This window comes from Alosa pseudoharengus, unplaced genomic scaffold (assembly GCF_046254945.1).
Source record: "Alosa pseudoharengus isolate Yale_2024_CS ecotype anadromous, Long Island Sound unplaced genomic scaffold, YU_APseudo_1.1 YU_APseudo_1.1_scf_2, whole genome shotgun sequence".
In the NCBI taxonomy this organism is placed as follows: Eukaryota; Metazoa; Chordata; class Actinopteri; order Clupeiformes; family Clupeidae; genus Alosa; species Alosa pseudoharengus.
The window spans coordinates 5,062,682-5,080,931 of NW_027468663.1; the positions used below are offsets into that span (position 1 = coordinate 5,062,682).

Here is an 18,250-nt window from a genome sequence, read left to right on the forward strand (position 1 = left end):
CGCGAATACCAAACACTTAACGTAAAAGCCTCCATGTTGGACCGGGAGCACAGATTAAAATCCTGCATTGAAAGAAGTCTTTAATGAAGCTGGATAACGTTACCCTTCATGCTAAATGTCAGATATTGCTCGACCGTAAACAAGGCTTCCTAAACGGACATTTTCATTATTATCATAGTCTTGTAGCTAACCAATAGATCGCTAGCTTGGTAGATAGATCGCTGTGGCAAACGTTTACAGTTTACACAGATTAGCAAGATAGCTAGCGAATGTTGAACATTGGATACTTGGGGGCCTGTTTTGTGCCAGAATCATTTTTGCTTGACTTTGGCGTGTTTTAGATTTTGTTTATATATTTAGCGGTATGCGTTTAGTCCCATTTTCACTGCGTACTGACGGATTAAAAACGAACACAACACCGCCGTTGCAGTGGTGTTTCGTGAACTAGCTAGTTATACATAGGAAAGCTAACATTAATAGCCAGCTAACAGTGCGAGTGTTAGCCACTGATAGCTGTGTGGCTAGCTAGCTGGCTAGCTGCCATTAACATCGACTACTATCGTTAGCTAGAGGACCACAGCTACTCAAACCAGTTAATTTCTGCGGGACTTGCAAGTCATCTCGCCAACAGCTGATACTGAAAAGAAAAAGAAAACCGCTAAGGATTGAACTGTTGTTTCCATGGACAACACGTCCATAATTACGCAGGTTACCAACCCAAAGGAGGAGGAGATATTATCGTCAACTCAAGAAAAGGGTAAGAAAGTAGTGATAACGTTTTGGCTTCTAACGTTGTTTTTCTTATTCTATGTGTACTGCTATCACATGGATAGCTTCACACGGACTCATGTTGGTGCGTGAGATAAACGAATGTTTTCCATAACAGTTAGTCAAACTGTCGTGTGATAGACAAAGTTTATTGGCGTACACGTCAAGACTAAACGCTGTATACAACTTATGAAAATTGTAGATAGCTTGACGGCTAACGGTAACATGTTTGTTCCCGTTACTGGCGGGACTTCTGTCTATCGAATGCTGCTTGCTGCCTGTCTAAAATTTCGGTCGTCGCAAGTTTGTAACAGTAGCTCATTACGTCCGTGTCGACTTTTAGGTTACGATGGCCACATTGTATTTGACGATGAAATGTCCACAGAATGACACAATTGTTGTCACCTAACTAGATAAGTTTCCACTCGTAAGTAACGTTATGCATTCAAATTAAATGACGCTAGTTGCTTTTATGATGTGGCCGAATGTCACCCATGAGCCCATCATAATAATCAAATCTATCAGATTAAGTTCGCACACAAAGCATGTTTTACTCCTTGATAGCTTTGTGGACGTGTGGTTTGCCAATAACTCCACGATCAGAATGCCTATTTTAAAGGTATTATTTGCCCACATTGTTTATGACGCCACCCGGCCTATTTCTAGAGCTGTAAAAAGAGTTGAGCTGCACTCGAATGCCAGCATCATCTAAGCAGCTGCTGTGTCACTCTGCGTAATGAAGTAGTATGTGAATGGGAATTAACCGTCAGATGAAAAAAAAAAACAAATTTTGATTTAATTTGTAAACTCAAACAACATAGATACAGATTAGATTAGACTTTAGCCAAATTTGTGCTTGAAGTGTGTATACTTTCAGCAAGGAGTTGAACATGATCAACTTGTTAATGAATTACAGCCATTTTTGGACATGGTCACCCCCATCTTTGAGGCTGCAAAGTAATTGAACAACTGACTGACAAGCAATTTAATTGCCATGTTGGCCTGTTTGCACTCATGACAAACATGAGGTCAAACATGAGGTCATAATTGGGCTGAAAACAAAACAAACATCAGACAGATAGCAGGAATGTAAGGAGAGGCCAAATCAGCAAAAGAAGGAAGAAATGCATTGGTGAGCTCAGCCAAACAAGAAGGCCTGGAAGACCACTGAAGATGACTAAGGCCCCGTCCACACGGAGACGCTTTTTGGGTTAAACGCACCGGTTTTGCTACGTCTTGGCCGATCGTCCAAACAAATCCTGTAAACGCACTGCACGAAACCGCACTTTTTTTAAACCAGGTCCCAGGGTGGAAAAATCTGAAACCGTAGCCCTTGTGAGTTTGTTTGGACGGCGAAACCGCATAGGCTACTTGCGTATTGATGATGTCATCGCCACACCTCAGCTGCCTTGACACTTATAGTATTTCCTAACAATACTAGTTTTCATACATGACATTACCTACGATTGCACTCTGTGCAGCGCCAGTAGCTTATGACTTGTTGGACTGAACAGTGTTTTCCCCGGTGTTTTTTCATGCATTCTAGCTACTGTCAGTGACGCGAGAGAACTAGTCAGAAGTTATTAGGGAAGTGTGGTGTAAGTTTAAATTAATTTGTGCGTAGTGCCGGTGTCATTCATTTATTTTACATGTCTTGCAACATAAATACATGCCTTCATAGTCTAGTGAAGTCAGATATGAGCATACAAAGACGCTTAGAACTCATGTTAAGCCTATGGTAGATGCACACTAAAAGCGAATGCGCGATTTGATGCAGGCAAAAGTATCGACTGTTACTAACGAAGGTATAGCAATATTATTATAATGTGGCGACGGAATAGTCTAGGACTTGGGTAGGCCTAGCGTTTAGTACTCTATATAGCCAAAACTAATGTGAATCGCGGACTATCCTACAACCAAAGAAAGTAAAGGAGATTATTTGTACCTGCGTTAGCCAAATCAAGGACGGGACTGCACCCTTCACAAACTGTAAAAATGAAGTTTATTAGTTTTACAGTTGACTACAGTTGACAGTTCACTATCAGTCCACACAAACAATTCTGGTGTCCTTGCACTAGTCATTTATGTCGTAGCCTACTCCGTCTGTTTGTATAGCCTACAGCGCTAAGCTTTGTAAATTTCTGTAACAAACAGTGCCACCTATAGGCCTCATATATAAAGTAACGTGTTGAGTCGTGTTGAGATGGATCCGTTTGGACGCAAATATTCTTGATACGGTTCCAGGGAAGACGGAGGAAAAAAAGATCGGTTTGGTACGTGTGGACTAGGCCTAAGGTGGATGTTTGCCAGAATTCTCTCCTTGAAGGAAAAAAAAAAGAAAAGAAAAAAACATTCATGAACATCTAGACAAGTCAAGGACACTCTTGAGGAAGTAGACATATCATTAAGGAAAAGATGCCTGTTTGAATATAAATAAATTGCGTTTACAATAGGGCACAAACTACCAGTAGTTTTACTCAAGGCTGCCAGATTAGACTTTAGTAGAAAACAAGGAACAAGATTCTTTGGGCAGATGAAACCAAGATTTAACCTAAAGATCTCAGAATTGTGGGCCCTTGATATTGTAATTACGGTAATACTTTCAAAATGCCTGATTTTGGAAGCCGTGTTTGGCCATTAATGTCTTAGAAAGTAGTGGCCCTAGCCTGACCAGACTTTGTAGGGTGAAAGACAGATGTTCTCAGTATGACTTGACCACTAAAAGGTTTGGTCTGATGATGAATACTTAATAATACTTCAAAACAATGCCCAAACATGGCTTCCCAGAGATAGTGTGTTTTTCAGGCTGTAAAACTGAAATGATCCCAAATGCTGAAATATGTAGAGAAAGGATTTGAACAGAAATATTGTTATAGGCCTTGGTTTTTGAGACCGATTGATGTGGATGAAGGTGATGTTATGGCATCGCCACGTATGGCTGCCAATGCAGCAGTCACTGGTGTTTTGTGTTGAGTGACTGCTAATAGAAGTAGACGGATTGATTCTATTGTGTACTTACTTACTGCTGAGATTCAGCTAAATGCTGCAAAACTGATAGGACTGTGCTTCATATTAGTGTAAAATGATAATATTAATAATAGCCTAAACATACTGCAAAAGCAACCCAAGAATTTCTTGGGGCATGGAAATTGAATAAGCTATTCAATGACCTAGACAGTCCCCAATTGAGCGTGCTTGTCACCCACTGAAGACAAATAAAGGCTGAAAGACCCACAGATAAGTAGCAACTGGAGGAGGCTGCAGTCTAATGTCTATGGGCTCCATACTTAAGGCAGTCATTGACTGCACATGATTTTAATACAAGTATTAAATCTAATCATAATAATCATAGTTAGGTATGTTTGTTCAATTACTTTGGAGCCTTGATATACAGTATGGCGGTAATTCCTAGATGGTTAATGCAGTTTATTTGTTCAGCACCATGAATTGAAGTTGAGTCTATACATTTCTGGCACATATTGATGCGTCCTCTTGGATTCATTGTGATGGTGTACAGAGGCAAAATGTAAAAAAATCTGTCACTGTCCAAATGCTTACTTGACTGAATGTTTGAGTTTAAATTAAGGATATTCCACAAAAAAAAACACCACTCTTGGGTAAATTTTCTGTTCCTTGTTCTTGTCAGAATATGCCAGCGTGTCATGTCTACTTAGTTACCATTTCCCCCTTCTGTCAGTTCTGCCCAAAAGCGGAAATGACCACACATAGGCTAGATCCTGCACTATTGGCCAGCAATGGTGGGAATGTTGCCTCTGGTAAGGATGTCCGCCTCAGTGTTGAACACATGACGGACAGCTTCCAGGCCCTAACCTCTGCTCCTCTGCCTTTGTGTGTGGATGTGTGTGTGTGTGCACACGCATGTGCTTTCCTCAAGCTGCAGATGCTCATTTGATTGATTGCGGAAAGATCAGTCTGCCTGATCAGCAGCTCTCTGACCAGTCCAGCCTGGCCCTGACTCTCTGACTGTGCCGTTGTGAGAGCAGCTTTCAGACATTTGGCTCCAGTACAGCAGCCCTGCCTGAGCCAGCCCAGTCTGTTAGCAGTTAGTGCTATTGCCCCTGACGTTAAGTGGTTTATGTGCTCCAGAGAATCGGATACAAGCCAGCCAATCCAATGAAGTGAATTAGCCTTCATTAGGCAGTGGTGTTTGACAGGATTGAGCACAGTTTATGATGTGATTTACCCCACATGGATTGGATCAACTTTACATTGTATCTGCTGTTTTGAAACTGTTAACAGTGTAGGGCTGGGGGGTGCACTGATTATGGAGGTATTTTCTTAAATGTTCTGTTGACTTTCATCCGATGTCAAGAATGAGTCTTGAACTATTAGCTGTCCAATAAGATCATCAAACTGTTCATAGTTCAAAGCTTTCATCTGTCAAAAGCTTTCATATAAAACGTTCTCTCATGTGAATGTAGACCCAAAGAAGAATGGTTAAATTGAATGGTAAGACTCCTTGTTTACCTGCCCCTGTACCTTGCTACTGCGTTGCAGTTTTGACCTGTACAAGGCTATGTGCAAATATGACTATTTGCACATGTTTACACTCGGCCCGTTGGCACAGCTAAGAACCTTCCTGTTGATTTGGCAAGCTTTGACCCTGAGTCCTTTGGGTTTCCCCATCTGGACAGCCAGATAAAGCGTAGGGCAGCAAGGGCAAACGGATTTGTTTATTTTTTACAACACAGGCCTCAGTGCTTGCTTCACTGGATTTCTGATGTTTTACATGACGTAGGCTCATGTTGATGATGTTGATGTACATGAAGGGTTTTTCTTTTTCCCCCATAGAAGCGCAGAGTAGAAAAGCAGCAATGCACTTTCTCTATGTCTTGCCTACACTCACATACACCGCTGGCATATGTCTGCCCTGTACAACGTCTATTCTGCACCCCATGCCGTGTGTGTGTTGTGTGTCTGTGTGTCTGTGTGTTTGTCTCTGATGGAGGATGAATCACTCTAGTACTTGTCCTCCCTCAGGGCCGCTGCATACATGACCATTAAAACAGGGACAGTGTGTCATCATGGAGATCCTCTCTCCGATACTGTGGACTGACTCCTGGGATGGCAGGAGGGCAGGTTGCCCCTTTTCAGATCGGTGCCATGGTTGACCCAGGGAGTTCAGAGCAATATAAGTGTGATGATGCACGACTATTCCTGTCAGCCTCCCTTTATGTTCCTGTTTATTCATCAGCTTTAATTCTCCTTCATTTGACTGATTACAATCATCAGAAAACAAATGTGAATATATTGTCAATTTGACATGACACTGCCATGGGTCACAGGGTTAAAAGAAATTAATAGATACAGTATTTCCTGGCAATTTTGTCATGCTTCACAGTCATCTTCTGTGTACTTAGCTTAGCATGTGAGTCAGATTTAGTCTCACTACCTGCTCCGTAGATGCATAGTGCTTGTACCCGCTGTACCCTGTCACTTACAGACACTCAGTCCGTGGCCTTAAGGCATCAGTTACTATCTTTCTCTCTCATAGCAGCAGTCCTGCAGTGTTAGTAGCAGCTGTAGACAGCTGGGCTTGTGGGCCTGCTTCTGGTGGATTTGAGGCATAGTTGGTTGGCTGGTGGCTGTGGCTATTAAAAGCTGCCTCACTCTGGGAGGATGGAGGGTAACCTGTTGGGTGCCCGGGAGCATGAGGTCAGGGTTAGTCTGAATGGGCTCCTCTTACAGGCTCACTTACCCATCCAAAAATGACTCAAACCTGTTGTTGTATGGCATGGCAGGAGACCCACCCGTCATCGCACTCCAAGGTTGTGCCGTGACTAGTTTGTGTTTGCCCTGTGATGAGGTGCAGGACATGGCATCTCCAGTGTTTCCTCTATGTTGATTTGGTAGTGGCGGCCCCCCACGGTTTAATTTTCTTCCCCCACGGTATCAGAAATGGGGCAGACGTACAATAGTCGCAGTTGCCTTTCAAAATTCATTGTGCAGACCTGTTGTAGATTCTCCAAATATACAGCTCAATCACAACTGAAAATAATGCCTCAAGTGTCAGTTGTCAGTTCAGTGGGACGGGGGGACGGTGGGGGGTGGGGGGGGGGGGGGGGGGGGTTCGGACAGGCCTGCCCCCACTGCTTAAAAAAATCCTAGAGGAAACACTGCATCTCTGTGGGTATACAGAGCCTCCAAAGCAAGACGACAGATAGCGCTTTTTTGCTCAACAACCCCCTTGTTATAAGATGTGTGATAAAGTATGTTGGTTTGTTTTAAGAGCCAACACCCCACCCACCAGTCTGGCCTAGGGTTTCTGGCTGGCAGAAGTGGTGCTGAAGAGGTTTAGAGGCTGAAAAAGCACACATCCCCCAAATTAGCCAGCCCATGCTGGATTTGGTGCAGTGTCGAAAATAAAAATAAAGTACTCCAAAGCTCAGTTAGGCTCTACGTGTATTTGTGTGTGTTTGCACCTGCGCTCTCTTTTTTTTTAATAGCCAAAACCTCTAAAACTGGGGCATTAATGCTGTAATGGCACGCTTGTGACGTTTGACCTACGTGTCGGCACCTCTAGATTGGTCCTGGCGTATCTTTGGCCACCCATTTTTAAGTGTGAGTGCACCTGTCTCTTGTCATTATGCTGCCTCACAGGTATGCCCGCTGTGCCTCTTGCCTGCTTTAAGCTGAGAAGGGCTGTGATTGATCCCTTTTCTTGTTTGAGGACATCCAGTGCTGCCTTTGCAGAGGAGAGCCAGGGAATCCTTCTGAGAGATTAAATATTTGAACTGTTTTGAATTAACACAATGCCCCTGAGGAAACATAGGCCTATGCTTAAACCAGACTAAACCATGACCGGTATTCTCTGACACAAACACTACAGGTTACATTGCACTGTAATTGTGAGGTGCATTGCTATTTCAGGCGGGGCTCCTATGGCAAATATTTTATTTCTTGATTTTCATGAGGAAATTGTTGAATGGGTGTTGACAGTGTTATATACCTCCTTAGCAAGCTCAGGGTCTAATCTAAACCAAACTGGGCCCCAGTGGTGAGAAACAACCTGCACTGCACATACTGTAGACTTCTGTTCTCAGTAGCAGGCCAGCGAGGCTCGCATCTAACGTCTCTTTTGCTTGAAAGATGTAAGGGTCAAGTGGCATGGTAAAATGTGGGGAAAATGTGTTCAGTTGGCACGAAGGAATGGTGAATGTTTGCATTCCACATCAGAGCCCTGGTCTGTTGGCTGGTAAGGCCTGGAACTAACTGACCATTGTACTGGCATTTGAAAATCCAGTAAAGTTTTCATCAGGCATAAAAAAAAAATTTCTTGGGTTCCGGTTTCCGACCGACCCTGTCAATTTATGTGCGACCCAAATTTATTTTATGAGCTTGGGGAAGAAATAACACTAAATATATTAAATAAATCCACAAATAAAAGGCGAACTATAATTTCATTAATTACCCCTTGCGTTATGTATAGGGATGAGCGTATTCTCTCTTTTACAAAGTAGCCTTTGCACAGCTGTTCACGAAGACGATTGTTTTCGTCACTTACCAAGGCACTTGCAATTTTGTCCAAACACCGCAACTTTTTCGAAAATTTGACCAATCATCGTAGTTTCACCGTGAAATTTCACCTACCACAACAGTCCCTCGCGCAAAATATTGAGCCAGATGGCACACCTACTTCTGCACCTTTTGCATATGACACCAAAGACTGCCCTAACGTGTTCGTTCCTCTACAGTTTTGATGACAATAAATAGAAGGCTAACTTGCATCTCTCAACCTGGTGTTGCTAACCTACCTAGGCTATGAAAGTAAGTTAATTAAGGCCTACTTGGTTTACTGATTTTTGAGTAGGCTATGCAACCCATTGGCAAACGTTTACCTGGATATGTCCTTTTAGCTTATGTCATGTTTGCTAGCTTGTGGGCTTAGTTTGAGTAGTGCTACCAAAATCATAGAAATTAATAAAATTGCAAGACATTTACCTCTTCTATGATCCAATAATGATTTCATTCGAGTTGTTTTTTTTAACATTTATTTTAACTAATGACATAGAAGACATTCCCAATTGCATCCACATATCGTAATGCACTATGCAAAAAGTGATTTACACTCGTAGCCGAACACAGTGAGATGCAAGCCTTCCAATCCACTCAGAAATGTACTTAGGCTACTCTCACGTCCTTAAAGGGGCAGGCAGTCAATTAGACGTACACCACCAATGTAATGACATTAAACAGAAGTGTAGTCAAATAGTTTAAATCAATATGAAATTACTAGATACTTACTTGGCTATTAGTAATTATGCAGGCCACAGACTATGAATTATTAAAAAGATATGAACTTAATATGAATTACAAAATATATGAATGTATTGAAACATATGACATGATGCCATCTCTTTAGGTGACTGTCTTTTTTGGACAGTTCTACTATACTGCTTTGTGAATGACCTCAGTCAAAGCATTTTCACAAATAAAGTAGGCCTACTTTGATTTTCTGTAATCCCTACTGTTTACCTTTGATTATCCTTTTTAATAAGCATCAAGATTATCAGTGTGATTTTGGTCTTACTAACCTTAATTGCCCTAAATTTAAACTATTTTTGCAATTTTCACTTCCTCCCGCAATTTCTCCACAAGAAACAGCTAAAATCACAGCAACTTCCATCCAGGCATTTTAGGTCGCAACAGTCTCAAAAAACCTCGCGAAATCCTGGTGGGATTGATTTCCTACCTATCCCTTACTGCCACTGGGAAAAAAAAATAAATAAATAAATAAATTCCCTACCGACCCATGGCCTCAACTGACAACCAACAGGAACCAAACCTTTTTTTTTTTTATGCCTCAGCCATTGAACCGTAGGGCTGGATACCCGCTGCAGCTCAGACAGTTCCCCATCTCCTTGGAATTCCTGCATCACATTAGATTAAAAGCCGCCTGAGAGTTCTTGTAGGCTCATCTTACTGAGATGGTAGAGGAGATGGGGGGGGGGGGGGGGGTACAGACCTGATAAGGAGAAGAGAGAAACCACAATAGAAAAGTAATGGAGAGAGGGGAAATGGAGGGAGGGTGGAAAATAACACTCATCCAGAATGAAAGGGGAGAGAGGGAGGGACAAACCCGAGAGGAGTCTTGGAGACAGCTGTGCTCTCCCACTGCTGCAGTTCTGATGGTATCTGATTGCCGTCTCCTCTGATCAATGTCTCCAACTTCTGCCCCAGCAAGAATTCCAATCTTCCCTTTGGATTACATAAACCCTTATCCCCACCGACATGCTCATCTCGGCAGCAGGGATTTCAGGAAGCAGGGCATTCATCAGAGCGGGTTGATGATAACTCACACAACTGACGTATTACTCTCTCCCTGTCTGCTTTTTAATTTGTTCACTCCACAGAATGGGTTATATTTATTTAGTAGTCACTTCACAGAGACTAATGAAAATGGTTTATATGGGAAAGTACCTTCTTTAATTATGTTTGGTCTGTGAAGCCTTATTGACTGTTTTTCAGCAGAAAAAAAAACGTAGCATGCTTTAACTTGTGCCGCAGTGCCTGTTTTCCCCATAGGAACATTCATGTGGTGGTGTTTTGACAGGAGGCACGTCTCTGTTTCCCTCTGAGTGTGTGTGTGTGTGTGAGAGAGAGAGAGAGTTTAATTGGGGTATGTGCATGTGGTCTTTGGTTTTGGCTCTGTGTGTATGTGTGTGTTTATACGCGACAATTGGGGAGAGCCTCTGCCTCGTCTGGAGGGGGCGGGAGAGGAATGCCACCCTCTCATAGGCCATAGTGTTGCCTAGCGCCTCCCTTGTTCCCCTCCTCCCCTTTCTCCTCCTACCCTGTCACTGCGTGCGTGCCACCACGCTCACCCAGACGCCACGCAAAGGGAAAGAGGGAGAATATTAGCAGGGGCTTAAAATGGAGGTGTGGATGGCAGCCAATGGCTGAAGGGCAGAGGGATTGGGCAGCCTTAATGGGGATTGCGTTGGGAAAGGGGGGTGGGAGATTTCATTTCTTTCTCTCTACATCTCCCACTCTTGTTATTTTCTAATTTAAAGCCACCCCCGCCTCCCCCCCACTGCTGACACCAGTGGCAGAATTTAGTTCTCTCTGTGCCGACCTGGAATGAGAGAGAGGTATTTGTGTGTGAGAAGGAGGGATCGAGGGTGACTGCCAAAATCATGTCCTGCTAGACACCACCACAGTATTGTTTTCTTTATGTGAGCCATTCAGTCATAGGATTATGTTTTCAGAGCCAGTGGGTTTATTGTTAACAAACATCAGCTTTAAGGCAATGCAGGGGCAAACATTTGTGGCTCTTGCCACTGCCATACTCTGAAATCTTTTACCACATCTAGAATGAACACTACACTCTGCTTCCGTCCATATTGTACACGTGACCTCGTACACCTAGACTTTAGAATTAGAATTAGAATTGTCATCCCACCGACAAGCTCCTAGCATACTGCTGGGATCCCAGGAACGTTCTGATGTGGTTTGAAGTGTTTTTCATGTTTTTGTTTTCCATCCTAAATCTGTCTCTTTTTTTTTTTTCTTCTTTTTTCCACTCTTCCTCTCCCTTCTCTCCTCCCACAGTCTCGCTGTCCAACAGCAGCTTAAAGAAACAGAGGAGCCGGAGCATCTTCAGCTCGCTCTTCTGCTGCTTCAGAAGCTACAATGTGGAACCGCCGGCCACCAACAACAACACCAGCGCCCTGCCTCCCCCTGTGGAGGAGAACGGAGCTCCACCCAAGGTAAGCAGATCAGGACCCCACACACGCGCACACACACAGAACACACATACGCACACACACAAAACAAACACACGCATACATGCACGTACACGCACACACTGGCCTGCTGCTCCATTCGTGACCTTGAGCTCCAGCAGGTTGGGTTGTGAGTGATCCCTGTGAAGTTCCTGTTTGTGGAAATGATACTACACAACTCTCTCCAGAACACTTGGCTGCAATTGTATCTCTCTAGTGTTGTAGATGGTCCTTGTTGTGTGGCCTACTGTATGTTCTCTTTCTGTGTTGCCTCACTCAATGTACTTCTCATCCTCTCTCTCTCTCTGTCTTTCTCTCTCTCTGTCTCTCTTTCTCTCTCTCTGTCTCTCTCTCTTCCTGTTTGTCTCTATCTCTGTGTGTCCTCCTTCTCATCCAAATGTCCTCATCTTGCCTGTGCCCCAGTGTGACCAGTTTGAGGTCATCTCTATCCCTAGTGTATGTATTGCCTATTTTTCTTTTCTTTTTCTCCATGTTGTGTGTCTGTATGCCTGCATGCACACAAGAAGCTTCCTACAGCTATTTAGCTTTGCTATTGTATTATGTTTACCTTTTTAAAATTACTAAATTGGATTGTGGGAAACATACTTTTCCTCATTTTAACCTGGCTCCTCTCCGGTTATATTTAGCTTTACGGTCATGAGAGCTCTTGCATAACTGTAGTGAAAAAAGTGTGTTTGCATTACACACCCTGAAGAGGATGGCATTTAAGGAATACTGTATCTGTATCCATTACACATTTTTTGGACTGAATACCACGACCCCACTGCCAGATTGGTCTGCGGCATTTGCCAAGGTAACATGAGCCCGATGAAACTAGAAGATTGCGATCCATCCAGCTGCAGTCACTCTACCTCTTCTTACTCTATACTGAGAGCCTGGAGCCTGAACGGTCACTTCTCATAATGTCCCCCACAGGGCAGGGCCTGTTCTCTAGGACTCATGAGCCCTTTGAACTTATAAAAAGGAAAGTGGATGGGAGAGATCTTAGCCATGATCAGCATTCTCAAGTGTGCCAAGTACTCATTCAAGGGTAAAGGCTGTAGGGGAGAGGTTGAAAACATGACCACATTCTAGTGTGTGGTGAGAACTAACAACTTGAACTAACTTGTTAGACTGGTTAGACTTCCTGTTTACTACCTTTTAAATCAACCTCTCCATAGAGCTGAGCCCCAATGATCCACTTAGCATTAACTGTAGAAGCCACTGAATGAATCTAACAAGGAAGCCAATGAAGTGTGCTGCCTACACGCTGCTCTCTCAGGACACATCTACGGCTCCAGAGGCAGGAGAGGGCTGGACAGCAATGGATAGGGCACAGTTTGGATGGCTCAACTTACTTGTCCTTTGTGAGAATAAGCAGAATAAAATAGGATCAATCGCCATCCTTATTGATTGGTTGATTTGTTCAGAGTATTCTTTAACATGTTAGTGCTGCTTTAACAAAAGCTTTTCTGCTGGCTTCATCTTAACCACTCATCAGAATCTCGCTCTGCTCTCCGTTATCTTCTTCCCGCTCACATTTATATGACCTCTTGTTCTCTTTCTCTCTCTCTCTCTTTCTCTCTTTCTCTCTTATTCTCCCTCTCAAGCCCCCAGCGAAATACCTCCTCCCTGAGGTTAACATAAACGATTACGACAAGAAGTGTGTCGTGATCGACCTGGACGAGACTCTGGTGCACAGCTCGTTTAAGGTAACCGCTTGCTATATGTCACACACACATACTGCCCATCAGACAGACGTCAGAGTACACCCCATAATAATCCCCCCTCCTGCCTCTGAATGGCCTGCCCTGCACAGGCCTCTCACGCTGCTGCTGCAGCAGCGGTGGATGTGGTGGTTCACGGATGACCCATTTCCATCAGATTCTACCGCTCAGTGTGCGTGGCCCCATCCAGGATGACTGGGCAGTCAGGACACATCTACCACTCCAGAGGCAGGAGAGGGCTGGACAGCAATGGATAGGGCACAGTTTGGATGGCTCAACTTACTTGTCCTTTGTGATGGAGCGAGAGGGAGTGGGATAGAGAGAGAGGGTGGGAAAGACAAGGTTTTTTCTGAAAGACCAAGTAACAGCTGACTGCAGTTGCTCCTCAGTTGCAGATTAAAACCTGCCTGAATGGGTCATAATCCTTCTTACCCATTTCTAGAGCAATCAGAGGATAGAGGGCAGTGGACAGGCATCCACTCAGTTGAACTGTTTATAACCGTATACTATAACCACAGCTGTGACATTTGAAGGAACAAATTTGAGCACAAGCATGAAAGTTGTTTTAAAATCTGGTGACTGTAAAATGTTTAAGCCTGCTGTCTTTATATGATGAAGGGTAAGGATGCCTCCTGCTGTCAGTTTGTTGTATTGCAGCAGGAGGTGCACTGTGAAATAAAAGTAACTTGTGAAGAGCTCTTCAAAAACAAGTGCCTCTGATGGCCTCCTCTCTCGTCCCTCTGACTTTCATTCATGAGCACTTTGCCAGCTGTGGAGCCAGTTTATTTTGGCAAGACATACCGCTCATTTTAGGGTCTTGTGTAGATTCTGTGTTGCTGAGAGTGAGCTCTTCTGATCTCATTCAAGATGTGATAAGCGTGCCAGTGACATCTGCCTGAGCTCACCTCTGCTAGTCCTCTGCTCTTGTCTTGCAGCCCATCAGCAATGCTGATTTCATCGTTCCAGTGGAGATTGACGGCACGGTTCACCAGGTAATGTGGAGCAGGAGGAGGGTGCTGTGTGTTTGTGTTTTCCCAGTTGAGAGTGAGAGCCCTGCAGATTCGTCCAGCTGCTGGTCCGAAGCCACCACAGTGCGATGGCTGCCTGCTGCGTCTGTCACTGATCTCCCTCAGCCCATGTCCAGAAATGTGCAGCGACAGTGGCTACTCGGGCCATGACCCTGTTCAAGTAATCCAGGATAGGCTGTGCATACCCTGGGTGGCCTATTCCTGATTACTTGCACTGGGTGTTGGCTTCTGTTCTTCATGGGAACATGCGGACAAGCCATTTAGGACTGATTGAATCGACTAATTTCAATCACAGACAAATATGATGTGTCTAAGGGTTGTCGAGGATTTGTTTGAGGGATTCAGGATATGTGGTATTTGAAGCTCAGTATCATGGTTATACATTAAGACATTATGCACTAATGTACTAATATGCTTAGGTGATCGAATAATGTTATATTCAAAAGTGTTAATTTAGGTTTTTTAGCAGCATAGATTGATGTTTGACATTGTTTGTTTCTCTCAACAGTATAGATACAGTACATCACAGTAATAAAATGATAACAAGATTTGTGTGGAACTGATAACTTGTTAAAAACTGTTCTCTGGATTTCTATACAAACTACACAAATGTATTTACTTTGCTAATAATTCTGGGAATCTCCTGGGATTTCCTTCATTACTTTACTTTCTTTCATTCATAAGAGTCTTAACATGGTCTTGAAAAGTCTTCAGTTTAACTTGTTGAAACCTGCACCCCCCCCCCCCCCCACCCCCCCGTCTGGATTACTGATGTGTTGTTTTTGCGCTCCAGGTGTATGTGTTGAAGCGGCCTCACGTAGATGAGTTCCTGCAGAAGATGGGGGAGCTGTTTGAGTGTGTGCTCTTCACAGCCAGCCTAGCCAAGGTTTGGCCACCACACCACACATGCCACCGCACCACACTAAAACCCTGGAAGCAAGGGAAGTTGAAACGTCACCGTGCAATGAACCAAAGGAAAAGGGAAATCTGCACACGTTGGATTTTTTCCCCCCTCATTTATTCATTTATTTATTTTTTCCCACAAGTGCCATTTAGAGTATATCAAAGGTATAGGACGAAAGAAAAGAATAATAGTGCAACGCTGCTAACTGCTTAATTTAATAACAAACGTACATTTCGGATGGACTAATGTCAGTTTAGAATGTGGCGTGCCTCATTAAGTCAGCAATGTTGTGCTATTTTCTCTCTCTTTTAACATCACCAGAAGCAAAAGCATTTCTGTGTGCCCTACGCGGGTGTCTCAGCCAGTAACACAGCTCATGCCTGTTTGAGCTCTAGCAGCTGGGTGGCATGGCAGGGTCTCTGTCGGAGTATGTGCTTGCTAGCCTAATCTCTCCTTCTCTCTCTCTCTGCATGCCAGTGTTTTTAGTTGGCATGGGTAAGTGTTTCCATGTGAAGGGTGACACTCCAACCTCAGAGCTCTAGTTAAATGGCAGTGGTAGATGCTATAGTCGTGTGGTCATATAGTCATGCATAAAAGGCAGAGTAATCATGTCATTGAGTCCTCTGCACATCTTGTCCTGTTTTTAGTCCAGTGTAGTGGCTTGTGTTTAGGAGTAGATTTGAGTCTTTCGCAGCAGCAAGTACTGGTTCTCACTCACTTGTTTTACGGTCAGTAGATACTCATTTTGCTTTGTAGTACAATTGTGAGTGCAATATCTGTGAAGTGTGAACCATCAGGACCCACAACCTCTTTTGTTGAGTCAGCCCAGTGTCTTGATGGAGGTGTTGTTTTGCAGAAGATCTTAGTCTTCCAGACCTGAGAACTGAGTCTAACTTTGACCTTTGCCCTCTTACCTCTGTCCCGTCTACAGTACGCAGACCCCGTAGCAGACCTACTGGACCAGTGGGGTGTGTTCACGGCACGGCTTTTCCGGGAGTCCTGTGTATTCCACCGGGGCAACTATGTCAAAGACCTCAGCCGCCTGGGCAGAGAGCTCAGAAATGTCATCATTGTGGATAACTCGCCAGCATCTTACATTTTCCATCCTGAAAATGCTGTAAGTTCCCATAGCCTTTGGCAGATGGGTTGATAGGATTGTATGAAATTATGGATGATATTATTATCATTGTATGAAATTACACTGAATATTATTGGGGGCCAAACAGCAAACTATGACGTCAATTTCCGCTATGATGGATTTTCCGCCATATTGGATTTCATCAAAAAAACTTAAATGTCTTCACAGGTCACAAATTTTGTCCAATTGATACCAAACTTCACAGATATCATCTACAGACCATGCCTCATTAATGCATTGCTTTTTGTCTTCGGAACTATAACCATTCGCGCATAACAGCCAATCGAATTTTGCGGCGAAGCCACCAAACAGGAAGTGAGCTCATATCTCAGCAACCCTTTAATCTATCATAACCAAACTTAGTATATGGACTCAGGACCCAATCAGGGGTACGCTCAAGAAATCTGGTGACCTTTGACCTCTAGGGGGCGCTGTAATTAAGAAACATGCCTTTTGGCCTGTAGCTGCAGTTGTGCTTAGAATTAAAACACACTAGTGGTGTCTGGTAAAACTGTTGGAGGTCCTTAGGCCGACCCAAGTTAACTTGTGATGTCATCGTAATTGATTCGGCCGCCATATTGGATTTAATCAAAAACACGTACAAGTTTTCGCAGGTCACAAATTTCAGCGGATCCTCACCAAAATTGGCACAAACCATCTTCAGACCAAAACCTATCAATATATTGCTCTCTATAACAATTGACAAAAGCATTCGCCCATAACAGCCAATCGAAATTGGTGGCGACGCCGCCAAACAGGAAGTGAGCTCATATCTCAGCAACCCTGCCATGTATCATAACCAAAGTTACTACATATATTTATGACCCCATTAGGAGGACGCTCAAAACATTTGGTGACATTTGACCTGTAGGGGGTGCTGCCATTAGCAATATTGCATTTTGATGTGTAGTTGCTGATGTGTTTTATCAATCTTTTATTTTTTGATGTGAAACTGATGACAACATGTTCCATCCAGTTAATTCTAATGCGTGCGTGCAAGGGCAGGGCAGGGCAGGACGGGGTGGGACGGGCTGGGGTGATTAGGTGTGGGGGGGGGGGGGGCTGGCTGGCGGAGGCGGTGGCAATACTCAGCCCTGTTGATCCCGGGTTTCTGCTGAGTTCTATCTTGTCGCCATGGCTACTCCGGCCTATTCTGCTTGGCCCCCTCATTGCTGCTTGCAGCTATATTTATTATTATTATTGTATAAAAAAATTACACTACATGGTCATTCACATGCAGGTGGAGACGAGTCCTAATGAGCCTAATGTTTTGATATTTGATAGGTGCCGGTGCAGTCGTGGTTTGATGACATGTCGGACACAGAGCTGCTGGACCTGCTGCCTTTCTTTGAGGGACTCAGTAAGGAGGAGGACGTGTACGGAGTGCTGGAGAACTGGAGGGGCAGGTAGCCGCTGTGCCGCAATGGGCCCCTTCCCAGCTGTGGCCGCCGTAGAGACCCCCCATGGCCCGGGCCAGAGGGCCTCCTGCTAAACAGCACTGCAACCACCGCCGTGTGTGTGTGTGTGTGTGTGTGTGTGTGTGTGTGTGTGTATGAGTGCCCCCCAATCCCTCTTCCAGATGGACACGGTTCACTGGGGCCCTCATGGCAGTGCTATAACTGCAGTAACACCTTTCTGCAGCTCTTGTTTTGAAAACTGGGCAACACATACATCGACACAACCGACTTGTTTTTTTTTTTTATATGATGAAACAAGAGATGAGATTTTCTTGTTTTCTCAAGTGCTTATTAATAACCAAAAATCAACAAGAAACACACAAAAAAATACAACAACCTATTTCTTCTCTGGGAAAAGAGGAAGTCCTAAGTCTGACCTGGTCCCTGTATTGTTGCTATGCAGTCTCCAGTGATTTTCAAAGGACTGTGGGGCATGATTTCTTTTCTTATCAAAAGCAAGTGCCTTTTTTGAATGTTATTTTT

The 18,250-nt window shown here is 43.9% G+C and overlaps 1 protein-coding gene across 2 annotated transcripts; it reads left to right on the forward strand.

The window, feature by feature from the left end:
• On the forward strand, window positions 1–18,079 carry ctdsplb (CTD (carboxy-terminal domain, RNA polymerase II, polypeptide A) small phosphatase-like b). 2 transcript variants are annotated; one of them, XM_076293458.1, is made up of 8 exons: window positions 1–757; window positions 11,341–11,498; window positions 11,937–11,969; window positions 13,124–13,225; window positions 14,176–14,232; window positions 15,062–15,154; window positions 16,104–16,289; window positions 17,595–18,079. In XM_076293458.1, exons 1-8 carry the CDS (start codon window positions 682–684, stop codon window positions 17,718–17,720), a joined length of 831 nt encoding a protein of 276 aa, XP_076149573.1. In that variant the 5' UTR covers window positions 1–681; the 3' UTR covers window positions 17,721–18,079. The 2 variants fall into 2 exon arrangements, with proteins under 2 accessions (XP_076149573.1, XP_076149574.1); XM_076293459.1 differs by lacking the exon at window positions 11,937–11,969.
• The last annotated feature ends 171 nt before the right edge of the window (window positions 18,080–18,250 follow it).

Excerpts from the sequence above, each read along its gene's own strand:
- ctdsplb (XM_076293458.1), top strand. The coding sequence starts at position 682 with ATGGACAACACGTCCATAATTACGCAGGTTACCAACCCAAAGGAGGAG. Across the intron at positions 758-11,340 it reads ATCGTCAACTCAAGAAAAGG|TCTCGCTGTCCAACAGCAGC; the intron begins GTAAGAAAGTAG and ends CTCCTCCCACAG. Across the intron at positions 15,155-16,103 it reads TCACAGCCAGCCTAGCCAAG|TACGCAGACCCCGTAGCAGA; the intron begins GTTTGGCCACCA and ends TCCCGTCTACAG.